Source organism: Puntigrus tetrazona, chromosome 7 (assembly GCF_018831695.1).
Source record: "Puntigrus tetrazona isolate hp1 chromosome 7, ASM1883169v1, whole genome shotgun sequence".
In the NCBI taxonomy this organism is placed as follows: Eukaryota; Metazoa; Chordata; class Actinopteri; order Cypriniformes; family Cyprinidae; genus Puntigrus; species Puntigrus tetrazona.
The window spans coordinates 7221929-7240188 of record NC_056705.1 but is presented as its reverse complement, the minus strand read 5'-3'; the positions used below and the strand labels follow the sequence as shown (position 1 = coordinate 7240188).

Below are 18260 nucleotides of genomic sequence, written 5' to 3'. Positions count from 1 at the left end.
TAAAACCGTGAAAACATATTTTTATTTACTAACGCCAGTGCATATGCAAAAATTGAAGCAATTCTGAAAGTCTACATATTGTTCGAGGTCCGTGTTTCACAGTTATTAGTAATGATGTGGTAAAGAAGAATTTATTAGTGACAAAAAACATATTTTGGGGTCATCGTGGGTGAGCGCAACTGAATGAAGCGAGGGCTTTTATTTTGAAATTAACTGGTGCACCAAACTTAAGCTTCCGCGCTTTGTTTGTTTTATATTCAGTTCCGCTGCTCGCTGAACGGAGATCTGTAAATAAAGATGCATTCTCTGGCGCAGGAGATCCAGGGCTTCTCCGCGGCGCGTCTGAGGAAGCAGACCACGAGGGTGACGACCGTGACGGGCGAGGTGCTCACGGAGACGCGCCGCGGAGGTCGTTTCCACGCGGAGCGCGAGGGTGCCGCGGCGTGCGGGTTCGTGCGGGACTCGAGCCTCGACCTGCGCGTGGGCGTCATCAGACCCTTCCTCCTGCTCTGTGCGTTGTGTGCCTGGTGTATATGTTCAATACTCATCCACAAACTCCGCTGTGGTGGTACACAGCTGGAAAAACAAACAAACAAAATAATTATTCCATGCTGATTGATGTATTTATGGATTTCGAGACATCGACAGTAACTAAAATAGCGCGATCTTTTTGTGTAACGATGCGTATCAGAGATGAACGACTTAAAAATGACCACCAATAATAATGACAACAACACTACTATAACTACTACTAATGAAATAAATATTCAATAAATGGTGTTAACCATATCTGTATATTTAACTAATTATGTGATTTTTAGCTTCACAGGATGCTGCACATGACATAGACACATTAAAGAAACTGAAGGTAATCTAATATATATATATTATGTGTATAAGCTGGCTGAATGTTTATGAGAAAATCAGATTAAATAATCTAAAAAATACATATGTATATATATATATATATATATATATATATATATATATATATATATATATATATATTTATTTATTTATTTATTTTTTACATATGTATTTTTTAATTAATCTGACTTTCTCATGAACATTCAGCCAGCTTATACACATAATATTAATAATAATATTTTTCTGTGATGTTTCAGGTGACTCATGTGCTTAATGTGGCGTATGGGGTTGAGAATGCCTTCCCTGATCTCTTCACATATAAGACCGTCACCGTGTTAGATCTTCCAGAGACGGACATCACCTCGTACTTCCCTGAATGTTTCGAGTTCATAAACGAAGCCAGTCAGCAGGTGTGTGTGTGTCTGTGTGTGTGTGTCTGTGTGTGTGTGTCTGTGTGTGTGTGTCTGTGTGTGTGTGTGTGTGTGTGTGTGTGTGTGTGTGTGTGTGTGTGTGTGTGTGTGTGTGTGTGTGTGTGTGTGTGTGTGTGTGTGTGTGTGTGTGTGTCTGTGTGTGTGTGTCTGTGTGTGTGTCTGTGTGTGTGTGTGTGTGTGTGTGTGTGTGTGTGTGTGTGTGTGTGTGTCTGTGTCTGTGTGTGTGTCTGTGTGTGTGTGATGAACATCCAGGGCTGTGTCTGAGACCCGTGTCCTGTGGTCTCCTCAGGGTGGAGTGGTGCTGGTCCACTGTAACGCCGGTGTTTCTCGCTCTGCTTCTGTTGTCATCGGGTTCCTCATGTCCCAGGAGAAGATGACGTTCGATGAAGCTTTCGGCGCGGTGAAAAACACCAGGCCTTACATTCAGCCCAACCCAGGCTTTATGAGTCAGCTGAAGACATATATGCTTCCACACAAAGACTGATTTTTGTGAACCGAAATGTTCCCTGGTCCTGCGTAATTACTGCATGTGTCAGATTTCACACAGTACTTGATGAGTATATGAGCTGTGGAGGTGTTTAGTTAGACAGTTTGGTGTTTGGACCATTTTGCATTTATATTTTGTATTTATATATTATAAAAAAAAAAAAATAATAATATATATATATTAATGAATGTTGATATTTATATTTGCTGCAAAATAATAATAAAAAATTGTATAATTTTAACCCTCGCTGGTGATTTATTTTTATTTTTTAATGAATGTTGACATTTATACTTGTTGCAAAATAATAATAAAAAAATATATAACTTTAAGCCCTCGCTGGTGATTTATTGAAGGCTTTTACGTTTTGGGTGAGATTTTTAACATTTGTACATTGTATTTATTATTATTATTAATCATACAATTAATCATACAATATATATATATATATATATATATATATATATATATATATATATATATATATATATATATATATATATAATGCTTGTTGAAAAATAATCATAATTTTTTTTTTAATAATTTTAAACCCTCGCTGGTGATTTATAGAAGGCTTTTATGTTTTGGGTGAGGGTTTTATCGGGTGACTTTTATTTTAAAGTCCATCATGACGGGAAACCGTTCAGAGTCCACGCGCACGTCACGCGTAACTCGGGAGACTTTATCAAAACAAATAAATCCGTGATCTATTCACCGGTTTCGTGATATTTCTTGCTATTTCACAGGTGTGTATGAAAGGATGTCGTGTGAGGCGTCTGTCCAGAAACAAGTGCTCTTAATAATGGACAGTTTAGTCTCGTCTTTAGTGACAGAAATTTGCCAGCTCGATATTTTTCAGTCAAAACGTCAAAACGGAAATCCAGAAACTGATATTAAAATGGTAAGTTCGTTCCAATGTATAATGATTAACGTTTTAACGTTTACAAAAATGTTAACCGGTTCACAACAACAACAACAACAACAAACATGGTAGCCATAGTTACCCTTATAATACGCAATGGTCGCAATTACTTTATTGTTATTTCTATAAAAAGCACTTTGTTCGATGAAGGCAGGTTAATATCAATCATCAAAGTACAAACTATCAGGAAATAAAGCTTTAAAAAAATGAATAATGAAATAACAAAATACATGGATATTAATTTATGTAATTTTCTTAATAAACGTGGGAGCTTCAGTAAGTAAACAGTTAGCTAAGTAAAGGTTTCATCTTTACCGTGACAGTAAAGCTGGTTATTTCTTGTTTGATTCACAAGAATCTGACAGCCGCTATAAGGAGAATAACAAACTCAACAGCCGAACACATCTGCAGAATCCTTCATACAGCATCAAACGGACCGAGAAAAGATCTTATACGATCAGATCAAGTCAACCACACGGGAGAGCAACGGTCTTCTGGGAGCGGAAGACCCCTGAACGCTTACATCAGAGACGAGGAACATGTCCAAGGTGGTTCTCCTCATAATCAAACCACGCACTGCTCTTATTTGAACAGATTAAATAAGTGCTCTGTTGTAGGAGGAGACCGGCGAGATCTCACCTCAGGCGTTGTGTCTGGAATCCAGGAACGACTGACTTGCAATCTTCTTCAGCCTGTTGAAGTAACCCACCTCTGTAATTTTCGTGTTTTTGAATACCCAGGTGCTTTGATTTGCTCTACATCAAGGTAACATAGCACTGTCTTCATCTAGGAAGAGCCAGAGTTTCGATTTGAAGAAGTGTTTGTCCACGAAGAGGAACAAGTCGATGGTACAGGCCGGCGATTAGAATAAGTGTATGTCATAAATTCGCAATATCATATATATATAAACATGCCTTGTTCATGTTACAGAATCAATAGAGCCCGGTGTAGATGAATCTGAATCAGTAGAGCATCAAAGAGACGAATGGACCACTGAACCAAACACTAAGGATGAATTAAACGACGCGTCACTGCACTTAAACACACTGGATCCACCCGATATTATCAAGACAGGTTCGGACGTCCCAAAAAACATCCCTGAAACCGCCGCTATAGATGATACAGGCTTTGTGGCGTTAATGCATTTGGATTAGCATGGTATAATGTGTTCATGTAAAGCCTAAATATGCAATATCATATCTATAACCATGCCTTGTTCGTGTTACAGAATCAATAGAGCCCAGTGCAGATGAATCTGAATCTGTAGAGCGAAGAGAAGAGCAGTGGACCACTGAACCAAACATTTCGGTACAATTAAATATGCTGGACCCACCTGATATTCTCGAGACAGGAATGGACGACCCTGCGGACATCGCTGAAACCGCTGGTACAGACTCCTTAACGTTAATGCATTTGGAAGGTCTAAATCTGCAATATCATATCCATAACCATGCCTTGTTCGTGTTACAGACTCAGTAGAGCTTAGTGCAGACGAATCTGAATCAGTAGAGCGGCCAAGAGAAGAACCGAACACCGAGGACCGATCGAATGGCATCTCAGTGCAAATGGATCCACCCGACGTTATCGAGACACGTTCGGCCGCCCCGACGGACACCACCGAAGAAGCTCAGCCGAATGCGAGCGGCGAGCAGAACGTATGCACAATCTGCGCAAAGGCCTTCAGCCACCTCAACAACCTCCGAAGACACGAGCAGAAGCTCCACCGCGGCGAGACGCCTCACGCCTGCCAGGAGTGCGGCGAGCGTTTCGGCTCCAGGCGCCTCCTCCAGACCCACCGGCGAGACCACAAGGTGGAGAAACCCCACAAATGCGCGCTCTGCGACAAGGTGTTCCGCCTGCCCAACCACCTGAGGAACCACATGACGAGTCACGGCGACCGGAGGCCGTTCTCCTGCGGCGCGTGCGGGAAGAGCTTCGCGCTCACGAGCGTCCTCCGAGCTCACGAGCGGACGCACGCCGGCGAGAAGAACTTCGCGTGCTCGCAGTGCGGCTCCCGCTTCCTCACCAAGTCTTACTTGGACTACCACCGGCGGGTGCACACCGGAGAAAAGCCACACCTGTGCAAGCACTGCGGGAAGAGCTTCGCCCAGAAGGGCAACCTCAAGGCGCACGAAAGGCTCCACACGGGCGAGCAGCCTTTCCGATGCGAGGAGTGCGGGAAAACCTTCGTACACGCCAACACCTTCAAATCCCACAAGCAGCTCCACACGGGGGTCAGGGCTTTCTGCTGCGAGCTGTGCGGGAAGGGCTTTCGCCGGGGAACGCATCTCAAGACTCATCTGCTGACGCATTCTGGAGACAAGCCGTTCGGGTGCGACGTGTGCGGGAAGGCTTTTGCCCTGAAAGGATCTCTGAAGACGCACCGGCTGACTCACACGGGGCAAAAGAGCCACGCTTGTGACGTCTGCAGCAAGCAGTTCACTCAGGCCAGCTCGCTAGCGAAACACAGGCGGGTTCACACGGGAGAGAAGCCGCACCGCTGCGGAAACTGCGGCAAGCGTTTCTCTCAAAGCAGCCATCTTAGCTATCACTCGAAGGTTTGCCAGTCTGGGGCAAAAAGCTCTGCGAACTCTGACGTGGAAGAGAAGTAACTCGGCAGCCATTCCATTTGTGCCTTTCTCGAAGAAACCCAACCAAATATTTGAGACTTTTCTTTGAAGATCTGCAAGAGGTTTTTAGGCTGAATCTCACGAGGGAATGCCAGGGTCACATTTCACAATGAAATAAAGCGATTATATTTTGCATAAAGAAAACAAAGCATGAGGCCATCTGAAGATTTCATTTGCAAAAACAAAATGGTTTAAAAATTTTGGTTTAAAACATAAAAAATTGCTATATATATATATATATACAGAGAGAGATTTAAATAATTTACTATTCAGATTTAAATAATTTTTTACTGCTTTATATTTATATTTAGTAAAAAAATGTATGTATGGCGTATATATATATATACACACACACATTTAAATATTTGTATTATTTTTTATATATATAAAAAAAAAAAAAAAAAAATATATATATATATATATATATACACACACACACATTAGTAAAAAGTGATTTAAATCTGTGTATAATTATATATAAATAATAAAAACTATTATATTTATATATATATATATAAAGCCTACAAATGGGGGGGGATCTTGTTCCATCACCATGGCTCCATACTACCAGCATTTAAGAGTTTTTGTGTAATGTGTAATATTATAAATTGTGCACAAAACCCACTTTTCCACAACAGATGAAAGAGAGATACGTGTAATAAATAGCCAGTTTTACTAATAAATGTTAAAAAACACACAAGATAGACATTTACTGTACATCTACTGACAAAAATCAAAGTTTTACAAAGAATTCAACTTTTAAATTAAGACATAGTAACAAATGGTAAACATTAACTTAGAAATAAGAAACATTAGTTTTAGCATTCAGAGGAATGTAAAGATTATTAGCATTTTTTCCCCTTTTTTAAAAGAGGGGAAAAAAGCACTTTCCTGTTGACCGTGTTTATACACATAAGGGCAAAATATCACCAAAAATGAAAGATTGAGAAAAAAAAAAAGAAGGATTCATTAAGTATAAATAAGTGAGAGCTAACGTTGATTTGACCTGTTTAAAACAATTTTTGCAACCATAACCATAACGTTTGTTCACAGATGAATCGGCGTTCTTTGGCCCGAGCCTGATCTGAGAACAGTCTTAAGCGAAGTTGTTGTTGTGCTCTATCCGGGTGATTATGGTGGACACCAGTCTCTCCAGCTGCTCCGCCCTCTGCTTGCCCGTCTGCAGGACCTCCTCGTGATTGGCCTTCTCCTCGCTGTCGTAGTCCATCACTGCCTTATTAGTGATCAAAGACAGAGCGAAGACGCGCATCCCGCAGTGCCTTGCCACGATCACCTCGTGAACCGTACTCATGCCTGAAACACATGAAGCCCGGTTACTAAAAAAACAACGGCACATGCACATTTTAAAATGTTCGTTTATGTGTGCTGTATTATACACGTCAGGCGATTTTCTCAATAATCCGATTTTTCAAATTTTTTTTTGTGCGCCCTCAGGTTCCAGATTTTCGAATAGTTGAATCTCTGCCAAATATTGTCCGGTTGCAACAAAACGGAAAGCTCGTTTGATTAAGCTCTTTTGTTTCGAAGTTGACCCCCAAAACGGCGTTGTTGCGTAAATGACCAAAAACAAAATCCAGATGCTCGTTACAGCATCGCTGTTCATTTGCCTAAAACCGTCACATTTGGTAAATTATTTTATGCAAAGAGGCTTGTGTCACATTTCAGCGGTTCATGCGTTCCCAAGGAATCGAACCCATGACCCGCAGTAAAGCTGACTGTTACTATATACATTATTTTATACCACAAAGCTTTGACAGCACGTTCAGATTTGTCAAAAGAAGCTCGCCCGAAGACGAGGCTCTCACCGACAGCATCAGCTCCCAGTTTGTGCAGCATGCGGCACTCGGCGATCGTCTCGAACGATGGCCCTCCTAGAACGCAGTACACGCCCTCTCGCAGGAAGTCGTTGTAACCGAGCTCCGAACCCACGTCGAGCGCCAGCTGCTGGAGTTCTCGGTCGTACGCGTCGGACATGCAGGGGAAACGCACGCCAAACCTAAAAAGGGAAAGTCAGGCTTATGTAACCGACAGCATGCGTGGAATCTCGACTTGTCAAAACAGCTCGGCGACATAATTGTGGTTGTTCGTGGAGCTAAATAAACACATGCAAACATGCCTTTCGTCGTTGGGTCCAGCCAGAGGGTTGTTTCCAGCAAATCCGGGCATGTTGAGATGATCTTTAATGATCATGATGTCGCCCACTTTATAGTCCTGGTTCAGACCGCCAGCAGCGTTGGTGAGAATCACCGTCTCCACACCCAGCAGTTTGAATATCCGCATAGGCATCGTGATCTAGACACGCAACAATAACCTTAGAGAGCTTGCTTTTGTGCCAAAAATCATTGGAATATTAAGAGCATGTTCCACCAAGACGTTTTGATAAATTTCCTATATATTTTTATTAATGATATGCATTGCTAAGATCTTCGTTTGGTCAATTTCAAAGGCGATTTTCTCAATATTCGGATTTAGTTTTGCACCCTAAGGTTCCAGATTTTCAAATAGTTGTATCCCTGCCAAATATTGTTCAGTTCTAACAAAAGCTCATTTAAATTTTAAGCTCTTTTTTTATTCAGCCTCATGACTGGTTTTGTAATCCAGGGTCACGATCGTTAATGGTCTTAATATTGCTTCTGTCCTTAATCTTTAAACGCAAGCACCAGATGGACATCTTGTGGCACCTCGCTGATATGAGAGAGTTTGCAAAGAGTTTACGCTTCAATCAGGCGCACAACACAACCAGTTAAAACTAATTTGGCTTCCAATAAGGTCATGTGCGGACCAAGTGTAGTTGGTTCCTGGTTGAGAAGGATCTTTGGAGGCTCTAAGGTTTGTGCGACTTGCAATCTCAGTCATGTTTAAATACACAGAAGTGAGCCTTTCTTGGATCAGCACCCAATTCGACAAAACTAGCTCTCTAATTAACTGTCGGACGGACTGTTGTTTACAGAATGTGCGTCTCTCACCTTTTGGATGGCATATCCCTCATAGAGATGAAACCGTCCCTGCATGCAGACGCAAGGTCTGCCCTTCAAAGTGCCAAACACCAGCCTCCCAGCGTGACCGTGCACTGCGGAAGAGAAAGAAGCGCACTGGATGAGCGCACTTTTTACTAGATGAGTTACGCAACCATCTTAAGTCACGCAGTAAAACCTCACCTGTGCTTTGGGGGAAGTTGGGAATGTCCTTGTAATTGAAGGCCACCTGGTCTTTCAAGGCATCAGCCAGCCCGCCCATACCTGAACCGCACACGATGCCCACCAGAGGACGCACTGCAGTCTGGGACAGAAGCCAGTCAGCTGTGGCCTGGCAGTCCTCATAGCTGTACCTGCGAAGAGAGAGTGGAAAAAAAATGAGTTTGAGGCCCCACACCTGAACGGAACAAAATGTTTTTTCCAGCTCACACACACACACACACACACACACACACACACACACACACACACACACCAGTCCAGAAGTCATCATTACATTTTTATACAATATACCTACACATCCCAGTGGCATTTACACACGCGTTATAACCAAGACTGTATACATTTAAAGACTGCGGATACCAAATAAAAATATCCTGGCAAATCTGAAACTTGATCCACTTTCTGACACGTCACTACTGTAATCCGAGCAGATGACTACTAAAATAAACTTCCTGTGACAGAGCATCTTTATGTTTAGTTTTATGGCATTCGCACAAAAAGTAACAGTAATTTTAATCTGAAAATCAGTATTACTATTTAATATCGGCATATACACATTTAAACACAATGAATTGTTAAACAGTTGCTGTTCTCAAAATAACTAGCCCATGTCCAAAAATGATTTCCCCTTAATAAAGCTGTCAAGCGCTTCTCTAAAGGCTGACGACTATTTATAACTAGTAAAATAATGGTTGACCACTGCGTTTATGTTACACAGCGCTATATTTCACCTTTTTATTAACAGAACGCGAACACAATCGATTCGAATTTGAATTTTCCCTCCGATTAATTGGCGCTTCGAAGCGTTCTTTGTCGAGCGCGCGTTTAAATCCGAAACATTCGATTAAATAACGGTCGAGTTCGCCGGCAGCCGCTCGAGACACGCGCGCCAGCTCGACACCACGTGCTCATCGCCGCTAAAACACAGCCGGATCAAATCTCACACCGTTAATGAAAGCAGGAACGGGTGAAACATCGCGGATCTGCGTTTACCAGCCAGATCAACTCCCCGTACTACGACCGAGTAGCTTACATTCGCCATCGAAAGAGAAACCCAACAATATAGCTAGTACACTTTCAAAAGACAAAATAAAAGAGTAGAATAAAAATAATCGTTTACCCAGTGCTGCTCTCTGGAAACATGGTTAAAAAAAAAAAATCACCGGTCAGATCCTTCACGAATACGAAACGGAAATGTTACTGGTTAACGATAGACACACGCAGTACCGACGAGACTATAACAGAGATACAAATAAAACTAAACCACAAGAACGAGACGCGAGAATGAATAAAATAGCGTTTTAAAGATCTTAAAGCGTCGCTCACGTAGCCGGTTTCTTATAGTTCCGCCGCTTCCGCCGCTCCGCCCCGCGTCTGACGCAAACGAGAAGCGGAACACACCTCCTGACGCAAATGCCTCCGGGCCAGGGCGAGCCTTCACCGGCCTGTTATCAGCCAAATCTCGCTCAAACTTGAGCAATGGCTGTCAGTCTAACCTGGAAATCTGTTTTCCGGCGTTAGATTTATGGATTGTTGAACAACACAAACGCATGTGACTGAGAGTCATCCAAACATAAACACCGGGCCCGTGTGTGTGTTTGGCTCCTTCAAACCAATCCGCAATCACTCAGATAAAGAAATAACGCTTCTGAAAAGATAGCCTCGACTACCTTTTTGGCTTCGTATCAACCAACTGGCAAATAATGCATAATAAACTACTGTATTTGTTGGATGCGTATGTGGCTAATACTATGTAGCCTAGCCATGCAAAAACATCTTTTGCTAAGATTTGACGTGTTTCGTCCGGCTTTGCTTCGAGTTAACGTTGCGGAAATACCTGAGAAAGTTTAATAAGTCAAAGAATTCAGTCCTCCAGCATTCCCCTCGTGCTCGATCGGGGGGTGCCCAGTCCCGCTTGGTCCTCCAGTCCTAAATAAACACACCTAAACCAACAAAACAAGGCTTTGAGACTCTCTAGAAACTTCCACGCCAGCGTGCCGAAGCTGGAGGCAAACGCCGGAAATTTGGACACTAGCCCCCCTGGAGACCCTTGTACTGAACGTATCCGAAATTTAGCAGATGCTTTTATCCAAAGTGACTAATGCAGTTTGTATTATATAGAATAGATATGCATATAGACAAAATAGGAAAAGAATAGTTAAGGCTGGAGTAAAGGGTAAGTAAAGAATACAGATGGAATAGAATAAGAATGGAAAATGCAATTGGTAGAGGCTAGTTTTATATAATTAATAAAAAGAAGAACACTGGAGTTAGAGGCTCATTTTTTATAATAAGTAAAAATAAAACCAGTATATAGAATAGAAACCTGTACGTTTAAATAGACAAGCTCACTTAAGATCAGGACCTCAGGGCGGTTCAGAAACAAAGTTCGCGACCCCTGTTGACCTATGACCTGTTTCAAACATATCGCATTAGTCAGAAGAGTTATATTAGCACCTGGTGTAACACATTTCCCACACATGTTCATCTTATCGATGACGAATGAGGTCGATATCACTTTCTGTAATGATTAATCTGTGTCGGTCGGTTTAATGCAATGTTTATCGTAACAGGACAGTGACTGCATCGCCCATTAAATTACTCAGTGGCACCATCGCAATTCATGAAATCACAATTCTTCTGCTTTTTGTGTCACATCCTGTTGTTGTGATCGACGCGTACTGCAGTTCGAGGAACCCACGTGACAAACAGATAAGAATAATATTTACAGGCTCACCTAGAATGTAAGGCCTGATGGAGGGCCTGTTCCTCCACATGTACATAATCGGCCCCAAAAACATAGCTGAAGAGAGGAAATGTGGGATGCGGAGATCGATCCGCGCTGATGACGTGGTTTTGCTGCACTCAAGCTGACACGCCTGTTTCCTGGCCAATGGCGTGACCGCTCGTCTCATGATGGCACAAAACACTTTAGCCTTCTCCTCAGAGGTTACGGCCTTGTAGGAATCAATAAAAATGTTCCCGAAGCTGTCCCGGTGCCAAGTTTATTATGCAACAAGTCCCGCAGAACAAGGTCAGGAGGCCCTTGGTGTGTCACCTGTAGGATCTGCAGCCGTACTCGAAAACTTCGAAAATCGCGATTTACTCGAAAATCAATCAGCTACCTAGAAGGGTTTCTTCCAGAAGCTGTGACTTGCACGAACACAGGAATCTTTACGCAACGAAACGCATGCATAACGTGCTAAAACTGTTATCCGCGTCTGATAATTGCGGAGCATGCTCGCTTCAGACCAAGGCGTGCATGAAAGTCACATGTCCCCGCCAGCACTCGCCGTCACACATAGCGACCCTGTTGTTCATGAGCCTTGAGAGTGTGTGAGGAACGCGTGAAATGCCTGTGAGTTTAACGGGTTTAGCTTGACGTCTTTGAACCTGACTAAAGAATATGCGTTTTGCATCAGTCCTTTTATTTGTTCCTTGTTATTGATTAAGAAGCCCACGAGCTTGAGACAAGTCATGAGCGAAATCTAGCAGATCTGGAATTACCCAAGCTTCGGTATCGATTGATTCGTAGAGACCGACACAGGAGTGCGTGACTGAGAATATGCACTGCACCCAAATGCGAAACTGAACGAGGACTCTGAATAAACTGTATATATAAGTTAGGAAATAAAACAGTCCTGTACCGAATGAGCCGTGAGTCACGACTTTGACAAGCGCTAAGGCCGGTCCAGTAAAAATCTTCCAGTAGGACTGAGAGACATTGCGAAACCTCATCTGTAATGTTACATAATAAATGTGTGGGTCAGTTTAACATATTTGGACCCAGACCAAAGCAAATGTAAACTTTAACTCGTTCTTTCTCTCACAGCCTTTCGTTAAACTTCATGAGCGGCAAACACTTAGCTTTAGTAAATATACAGACAGGTCCAAAAGTCTATCCCGAACAGCTTCTCTTAGGCATTTTTGTTTATTTGACGCCAAAAAGAGGTTTTCAACGCCTTTCGGAGAGGAAGAACTTTGAGAAACGTATGAAGAAATTCTGGACTTATCGAGGTTTTCCATGTGAGCTCATTGCTATCAACCTTGTGAAAAAATCATCACCGAGTCGTCTCGACTCTCACCTTATATCAGAATGTCTCTATGTGTTCTCTTATCACCCTCATTACAAAGAGTGGGTTCAAAAGAGACAAAAATAAGGAAATAGGAGATAAGCCACGATGAGTTTTACCGATAAGGCATTGCTTTGTGACCACTTTCCATCACTTTAAGACTTGGTCAATAACAGAAGCTTGCTGGAATTTACTGTATGAACATGTCGCAACAAACCCATTATGAAACTCACCCTCTCGGAAGAATACTTAGCGTTATTCAACTCCAAAAAGAGAACTGCAGACATTATTTTAACACATATGTAGGCCAAGGCCTTGTACAGGTCAGTCAAAGCACAATACACGAAGTGAAGGAACTGCGACATGTCAGCGATTGGCGCGTGTAGAGGGGTGGTGCGATGATACTGTCGTTTACAGTCGTTTTGAGAATAAAAGTGAATGGCCTGCATGGCCCTCCCTCAAGACTGAGTTTTACGGTCTGTTTTCTTCGATCACCATTGCGCAACGCTTCATGCTTTTTGCAAGTCATTGTATACTAAGAGATCGCTGATGTAATAAACACGCTCAAAGACAAATATCCCAGTGGTTGTTTAAAGGGCCGCTCGCTGGCTATTAAAGAATTACTTCACATAAAAATGACTTCCAATCAAAGACAGTGAGAAAGTGGCAGCTTCGACACGCAAAAACACTGCAAAACTTCTCCATTTTTGCTCCACGGGAAAAATTAGTCACTGATAATGGAAAACATGTAAATGGAAAAACGTATAACAGAGTTTTCTCTGTTTGTCAGCGGTGACGGGGAGGTTGACGTTGGCCGCGGCTCCTGATGCTTTTGAGATTGTTCACACCCTCGCTTTTCTCTCAGACATAAATTAGATCTTTGTAGAACAGAGTCGGGTTATGTGAGAATGTATCTGGAGAATCTCACTGCAGTGTCATGCGTGAAGCCCGCCACATTCACTTTGGTCCCCGCCAGAGTAACTTGAAGGCCTTTACTGTTGTAAGTAACATGCTCCTCCTGAAGCCGAAAATTAGATGAGCTATTTGAAGGGACGTGCCGTTTTGCATTACGGCAAATGAGTTAAAATGCAAAGCTGCCTGTGTCCTGCACGTGAGAGAGATAAAGTCAATTAGAAAAACAGCGAAAAAGTTTAATAACACATAATACACATACTTTTATTGTCTCCTTATGATAACACGAGCCGTTCCGTAAATAGACCTTGAGGTTCTTAAATCCAGAACTGGCCTTGATCTTATAATTAGATGAGTGCCCACATGTCACCAATAACGTGGAGAAAGACATGAAGCAGAACAATCCTAAAGACAGATGACAGTGAATCTTTATGAAATCAAGCCCAGGTGGGTTTTTTTTTTAGAGCTTCACAAAATTGCTTCAAAGCCATTTTACTGAAGAGATACTTCAGTAATAGTATCTGGAGTGGATGCATGCAACTTGATGGCAGCTGCGAGCGTGCTGATAAAGATATCGAGACGAGATAATAAGTGAATTGTGTCTGAAAGGAGCAGATTAGGTTCTCAATCACTGTTTTCTGCTTGATAAATGCAATAAAAATGACAACAAACAGAAGTCGTTGCATTTATTGGAGACTCTTATCTCTGAGTGAAGACCATCTATATCAGAGGTCTCTGAAACCGGAATGGATATTTCAGTCTTTCTTATGGACTGTATCTGTATGGCTGTGATAGCCATAACAAAACTGAAAAATGTGTTACTTTCATGTTGTTTCAAACCTATGTGACTTACTTTCTACCACTGAACATAAAAGGAAATTCTTTGCAGGGTGCAGTTCTTCTGAAACACAAAAGATTGCCGAAGAACCGCAAGAATCGTTCATTCCAAACTATTATCTCATGCACATTTTGTACATTCATTTTCCAACCCTTTGACCCTACCTCAGGTAAAAATGTGTGAGCGTACACCTGACATCTAGTCATTCTGGTCCTACTTGACTAACCCTTGAATATATGGAGGTGAAAATTACATCAGACTGCAATAAACACGGTACAACTTGATCACCATTTGTTCATTTGGATATAAACATGGTTTTATTGCTCATTCATTCATTTCAATTTCCCCCCAACTTTGGTCCAAAAATTTGTAGAGCTTTTTGGATGGGATGTTTTGTATGTTATAGGCATCTTTATTATGTTCTGTTTCTCCAAATGTGAATACGGTAGGTGATTTTAACATCCATGTTGATAAAGCGACTGATACCGACACAAAAGACTTTTCATCATGCTTGGACAGCTTTGGACTGAAACAGTTTATTCAAAACTCAACTCATTCAAAAGGTCACACACTTGATCTTATTTGTTGCACCGGAACAGCACCTTTTGATTTTCGTCCACATGACCTGTCCATATCTGATCATAAACGTGTGTCTTTCAGTGCCAAATTAACCGTATCAGAAATTGCTCAAAGAATATTAAGAATATTGATTTGTCTGCGTTTTCCAGTGAAGTTGACAACTCGATGGATTACTTAGCCTGGATAAGTTGACCTCTCACTATTGCTATTCTTTCTAAATGATTGGAAAAAATGTTGCTCAGCAGATACATACTCATTTAACGGAGAATATCTTGTTTGAGCAATTTCAGTCTGCCTATGGCCCATATCATAGAGACAGCGCATATTAAATCCACAAATGATGTGCTGATGGTTACAGATTTGGAACTTTTATCAACACTCATTCTTCTCGATTTAACTGCAGCTTTATGAGCTTTTCTCAGTATTTTATTGGAGAGGTTGATTCCTAATGGAATCACTGGCACCCCCTTGATTGGTTTAATTCATAGTTATCTGGTTGGACTCAATTCATTCAATTAAAAATTGTCTAAATCGCAGATATCTCAGATAACCAGTGGTGTGCCTCAAGGCTCAGTCTTGGCACTCTCAAGTTTCACACTTACTATCGACAACTTGTTTCTCCTTATTTTCAGGTTTCCGGGTGTCGTTGCCGTCTTTTGAAGCACATGTCAATAATGTTACACGGTCAGCATATTATGATCTGAAAAGCATTAATCATCTTCGACCATCTCTTTCTCGTAATTAATCGTACCGCCGTCCTTGTGCATGCATTAGTTACACCCCAGATTGATTACTGTAATTCTCCACTCATTGGTGAAACGTATTAATAAACTTTAGATGGTTCAAAATTCAGCAGCTTGGATCATTACGCGACTCCGCTGAATACTTCTCCAGTTTTTAGGGCACCTTCATTGGCTTCCAATTAGATATCGAATTCCATTTAAGAATACTTTACTAGGTCTTTATAAGGTTACTTATCAGCCTATCCTGAGTGATCTGGTTATGGTATTGGGTATGGCTTATCTGTATTATTTTTCATTGTATTATTGTTTTTCTTCTGCTTAATCATGTATTTTGTTATATTATCCTTTTATTAGATTACCAAGCGTCCTTGAGTATCTTAAAAGGCTCCCATAAATAAAATGAATTACTATTAAAAAATATACACGTAGATATTACTATTAAGTGCAGTGTGTTAGTGTGCAAATACAAACTTACATATTTGGGAGTTTTCCCATACTGTATTACATGAATTGTGCAGCACTGCCCTCTACTGGATATATAGTCTTTTATAGATCATTGCTGAGCTTTCAGCAAAACCAAAAACCTGTTTCGAGACAAGAAACCCAAATCAACCAGGTTTTGGTTAAAACGTGCATGAATTTTAAAGACCGTAAATCTGTAGGCGCTGAAATCGTTTTTCAGCCATGCACGTGTATGTTATAACATTTAACCCGATGCTTCTTAAAACAGTTTCAGATGAATATAAGCAAGAATGTCACACCACAGAATGCGTTTAGTTCCCAAAAGCGTTAATGCTTAATAACGTCAGAACAATGCAGCGAGATAAAATATCGCACTGCCGAATAAAGCCTTTGTTTCAAAATTAAAGAAAAGGGACACCTACCAGCTAGAACGGTCACTTTAATAGCCACAGGAGGGCTCTAGAGTGAAGGGTTCCTAAGAGACCATGCATCTGATCGCAGGAATGGAAGAACACGATGGAGAATCCCTTGGCTGGACCACGAGGCCAGCTGTGAGTTACAGGAGTTAACACAGTCAGAGCACTGATTGCCCTAATAAAACTTCTCACACGGATCGTCCAAATAAGACTTCCCTCACTGGGAAGACATAAAACTTCTCTGAGCGGCTCCCTTGGACAGTAAATGGGCACCACTATCCCAGAAATAGCGGTAATGGTTTCCTCTCTCTTTGAATAAAAACCCTGAATGAAAGTCTCTGCTCAATGTGTGTGTATTTGTGGACTGGACTACAAAAAGCACCGAATCTCAAAAGTGTTCGAGGAGGTATGAAACCGTTAGACTAAACTGACAGAAAGGGTATGATACTGAATTGAATATCAACAGCTCAACGCACTTGAGCAACACTTGAGAGAGAGAGAAACAGCAAGGGACGGAAGTTGAGCGGGAAAGAGAACACCATGTTTTCAGTAAACAAACTAAGTGCGATGCCAGAGAAAAGGGTCAACAAAAGAGAAGAAACAGAACAGAAGAAAAAGTCTCTTCCGACAGAGCCGTCCGGCGAAAAAGAGTCCTGACCAGCTTGCTTCACCTCTGCTTCCTTTTTGTGCCTCATCCTGAAGTCTTCCATCCATCCTTTATTCTCTTGTGTATCTACATCCTCTCATTTGCATCTTACATCAGAAGGGTGACAGAAGGGCCCACCCTGCTTTCCTTGTTCATTTTATTATTTAGCGTTTTTTTATTCAGTCCGAAGCCAGGTTTAACCTACACAATTTCGCGCTGTCATATTTATACCTCAAACTACTCCGACCTCGCCGAGCTCTTCCGGCGTATAAGAAAATCGCGCGCTTTGGCAGGTGGGCGGGAAATCAAGATTAACGCGCGTGTGAAAAAGCCGCGCGGAAAACGTTTCGACCCCAAACCGGATTGTACCTCTGTCCGCGTCAAGATTTGTGTGTCTGGTCCGTCTAGAGCACGCGGTAAATTTAACTCCCGCCACAATTAACACGGCTTCACGTCGTCCGGCCTTCAGAAATAACCTTTAGAGTCTAAATAATTAAATTTCATTCGATTTATATGGTAGCTGCTTGTTAAATTTAAACCCGGTAGCTTAGACCCAACACTGATGACCGTGAACGAGACTTTCCAAAGCAGAAATTAATACGCAACATGAGCTTATATGTGAAGAATTACATAAACAAACAAACAAAAGACCAATTGTTTAAGGTATCTTATATTGCTAAGTTAAATACAGAAGTCATTTAGGCTACCTTTTCGCAAACGAAGAGCAAATCACACAATTTGTTCACAAGAACAACTTTCAAGCAATCTGCCGATGCAACATTTTTGAAATTAATATTTTACGCAAACAAACAAATAAGCTAAACGTGACATTTTTGGGGGAGGCTTTGAAAATAAGACCCGATAGCTACAACCCATCCAGCTTCAGTTTTTATTCCCGAACAAAAACAAAGAAAGAAATATGACATTTGTACCCTAAAACCCAAGAGATAAAAACATAGCATATGTATGTTTATATAATTATAGGCTACTTAAGTATGTCTATATACATTTTTATTTTCTTGTAATTAATTGTTGTTTT

At 41.4% G+C, this 18260-nt stretch overlaps 3 protein-coding genes across 4 annotated transcripts; 2 read left to right on the top strand and 1 right to left on the bottom strand.

The window, feature by feature from the left end:
- Positions 1-267: 267 nt before the first annotated feature.
- On the top strand, positions 268-2024 carry dusp19b (dual specificity phosphatase 19b). The gene is made up of 4 exons (XM_043243519.1): positions 268-511; positions 822-868; positions 1125-1277; positions 1588-2024. The coding sequence occupies exons 1-4, from the start codon at positions 298-300 to the stop codon at positions 1780-1782; spliced, it is 609 nt and encodes a 202-aa protein (XP_043099454.1). The 5' UTR covers positions 268-297; the 3' UTR covers positions 1783-2024.
- A 397-nt stretch (positions 2025-2421) lies between these two features.
- Positions 2422-5478, top strand: LOC122347850 (zinc finger protein 436-like). 2 transcript variants are annotated; one of them, XM_043243105.1, is made up of 7 exons: positions 2422-2683; positions 3060-3252; positions 3322-3404; positions 3495-3552; positions 3635-3823; positions 3933-4091; positions 4175-5478. In XM_043243105.1, the coding sequence occupies exons 1-7, from the start codon at positions 2543-2545 to the stop codon at positions 5314-5316; spliced, it is 1965 nt and encodes a 654-aa protein (XP_043099040.1). In that variant the 5' UTR covers positions 2422-2542; the 3' UTR covers positions 5317-5478. The 2 variants fall into 2 exon arrangements, with proteins under 2 accessions (XP_043099040.1, XP_043099041.1); XM_043243106.1 differs by having other exon boundaries at positions 2426-2683; positions 3635-3778.
- Positions 5479-5988: 510 nt separating this feature from the next.
- pnp5a (purine nucleoside phosphorylase 5a) lies at positions 5989-9885 on the bottom strand. The gene is made up of 6 exons (XM_043244867.1): positions 9673-9885; positions 8514-8683; positions 8322-8425; positions 7472-7647; positions 7161-7351; positions 5989-6648 (listed from the first exon to the last, which is right to left on the bottom strand). The coding sequence occupies exons 1-6, from the start codon at positions 9693-9695 to the stop codon at positions 6431-6433; spliced, it is 882 nt and encodes a 293-aa protein (XP_043100802.1). The 5' UTR covers positions 9696-9885; the 3' UTR covers positions 5989-6430.
- Between the last annotated feature and the right edge of the window lie 8375 nt (positions 9886-18260).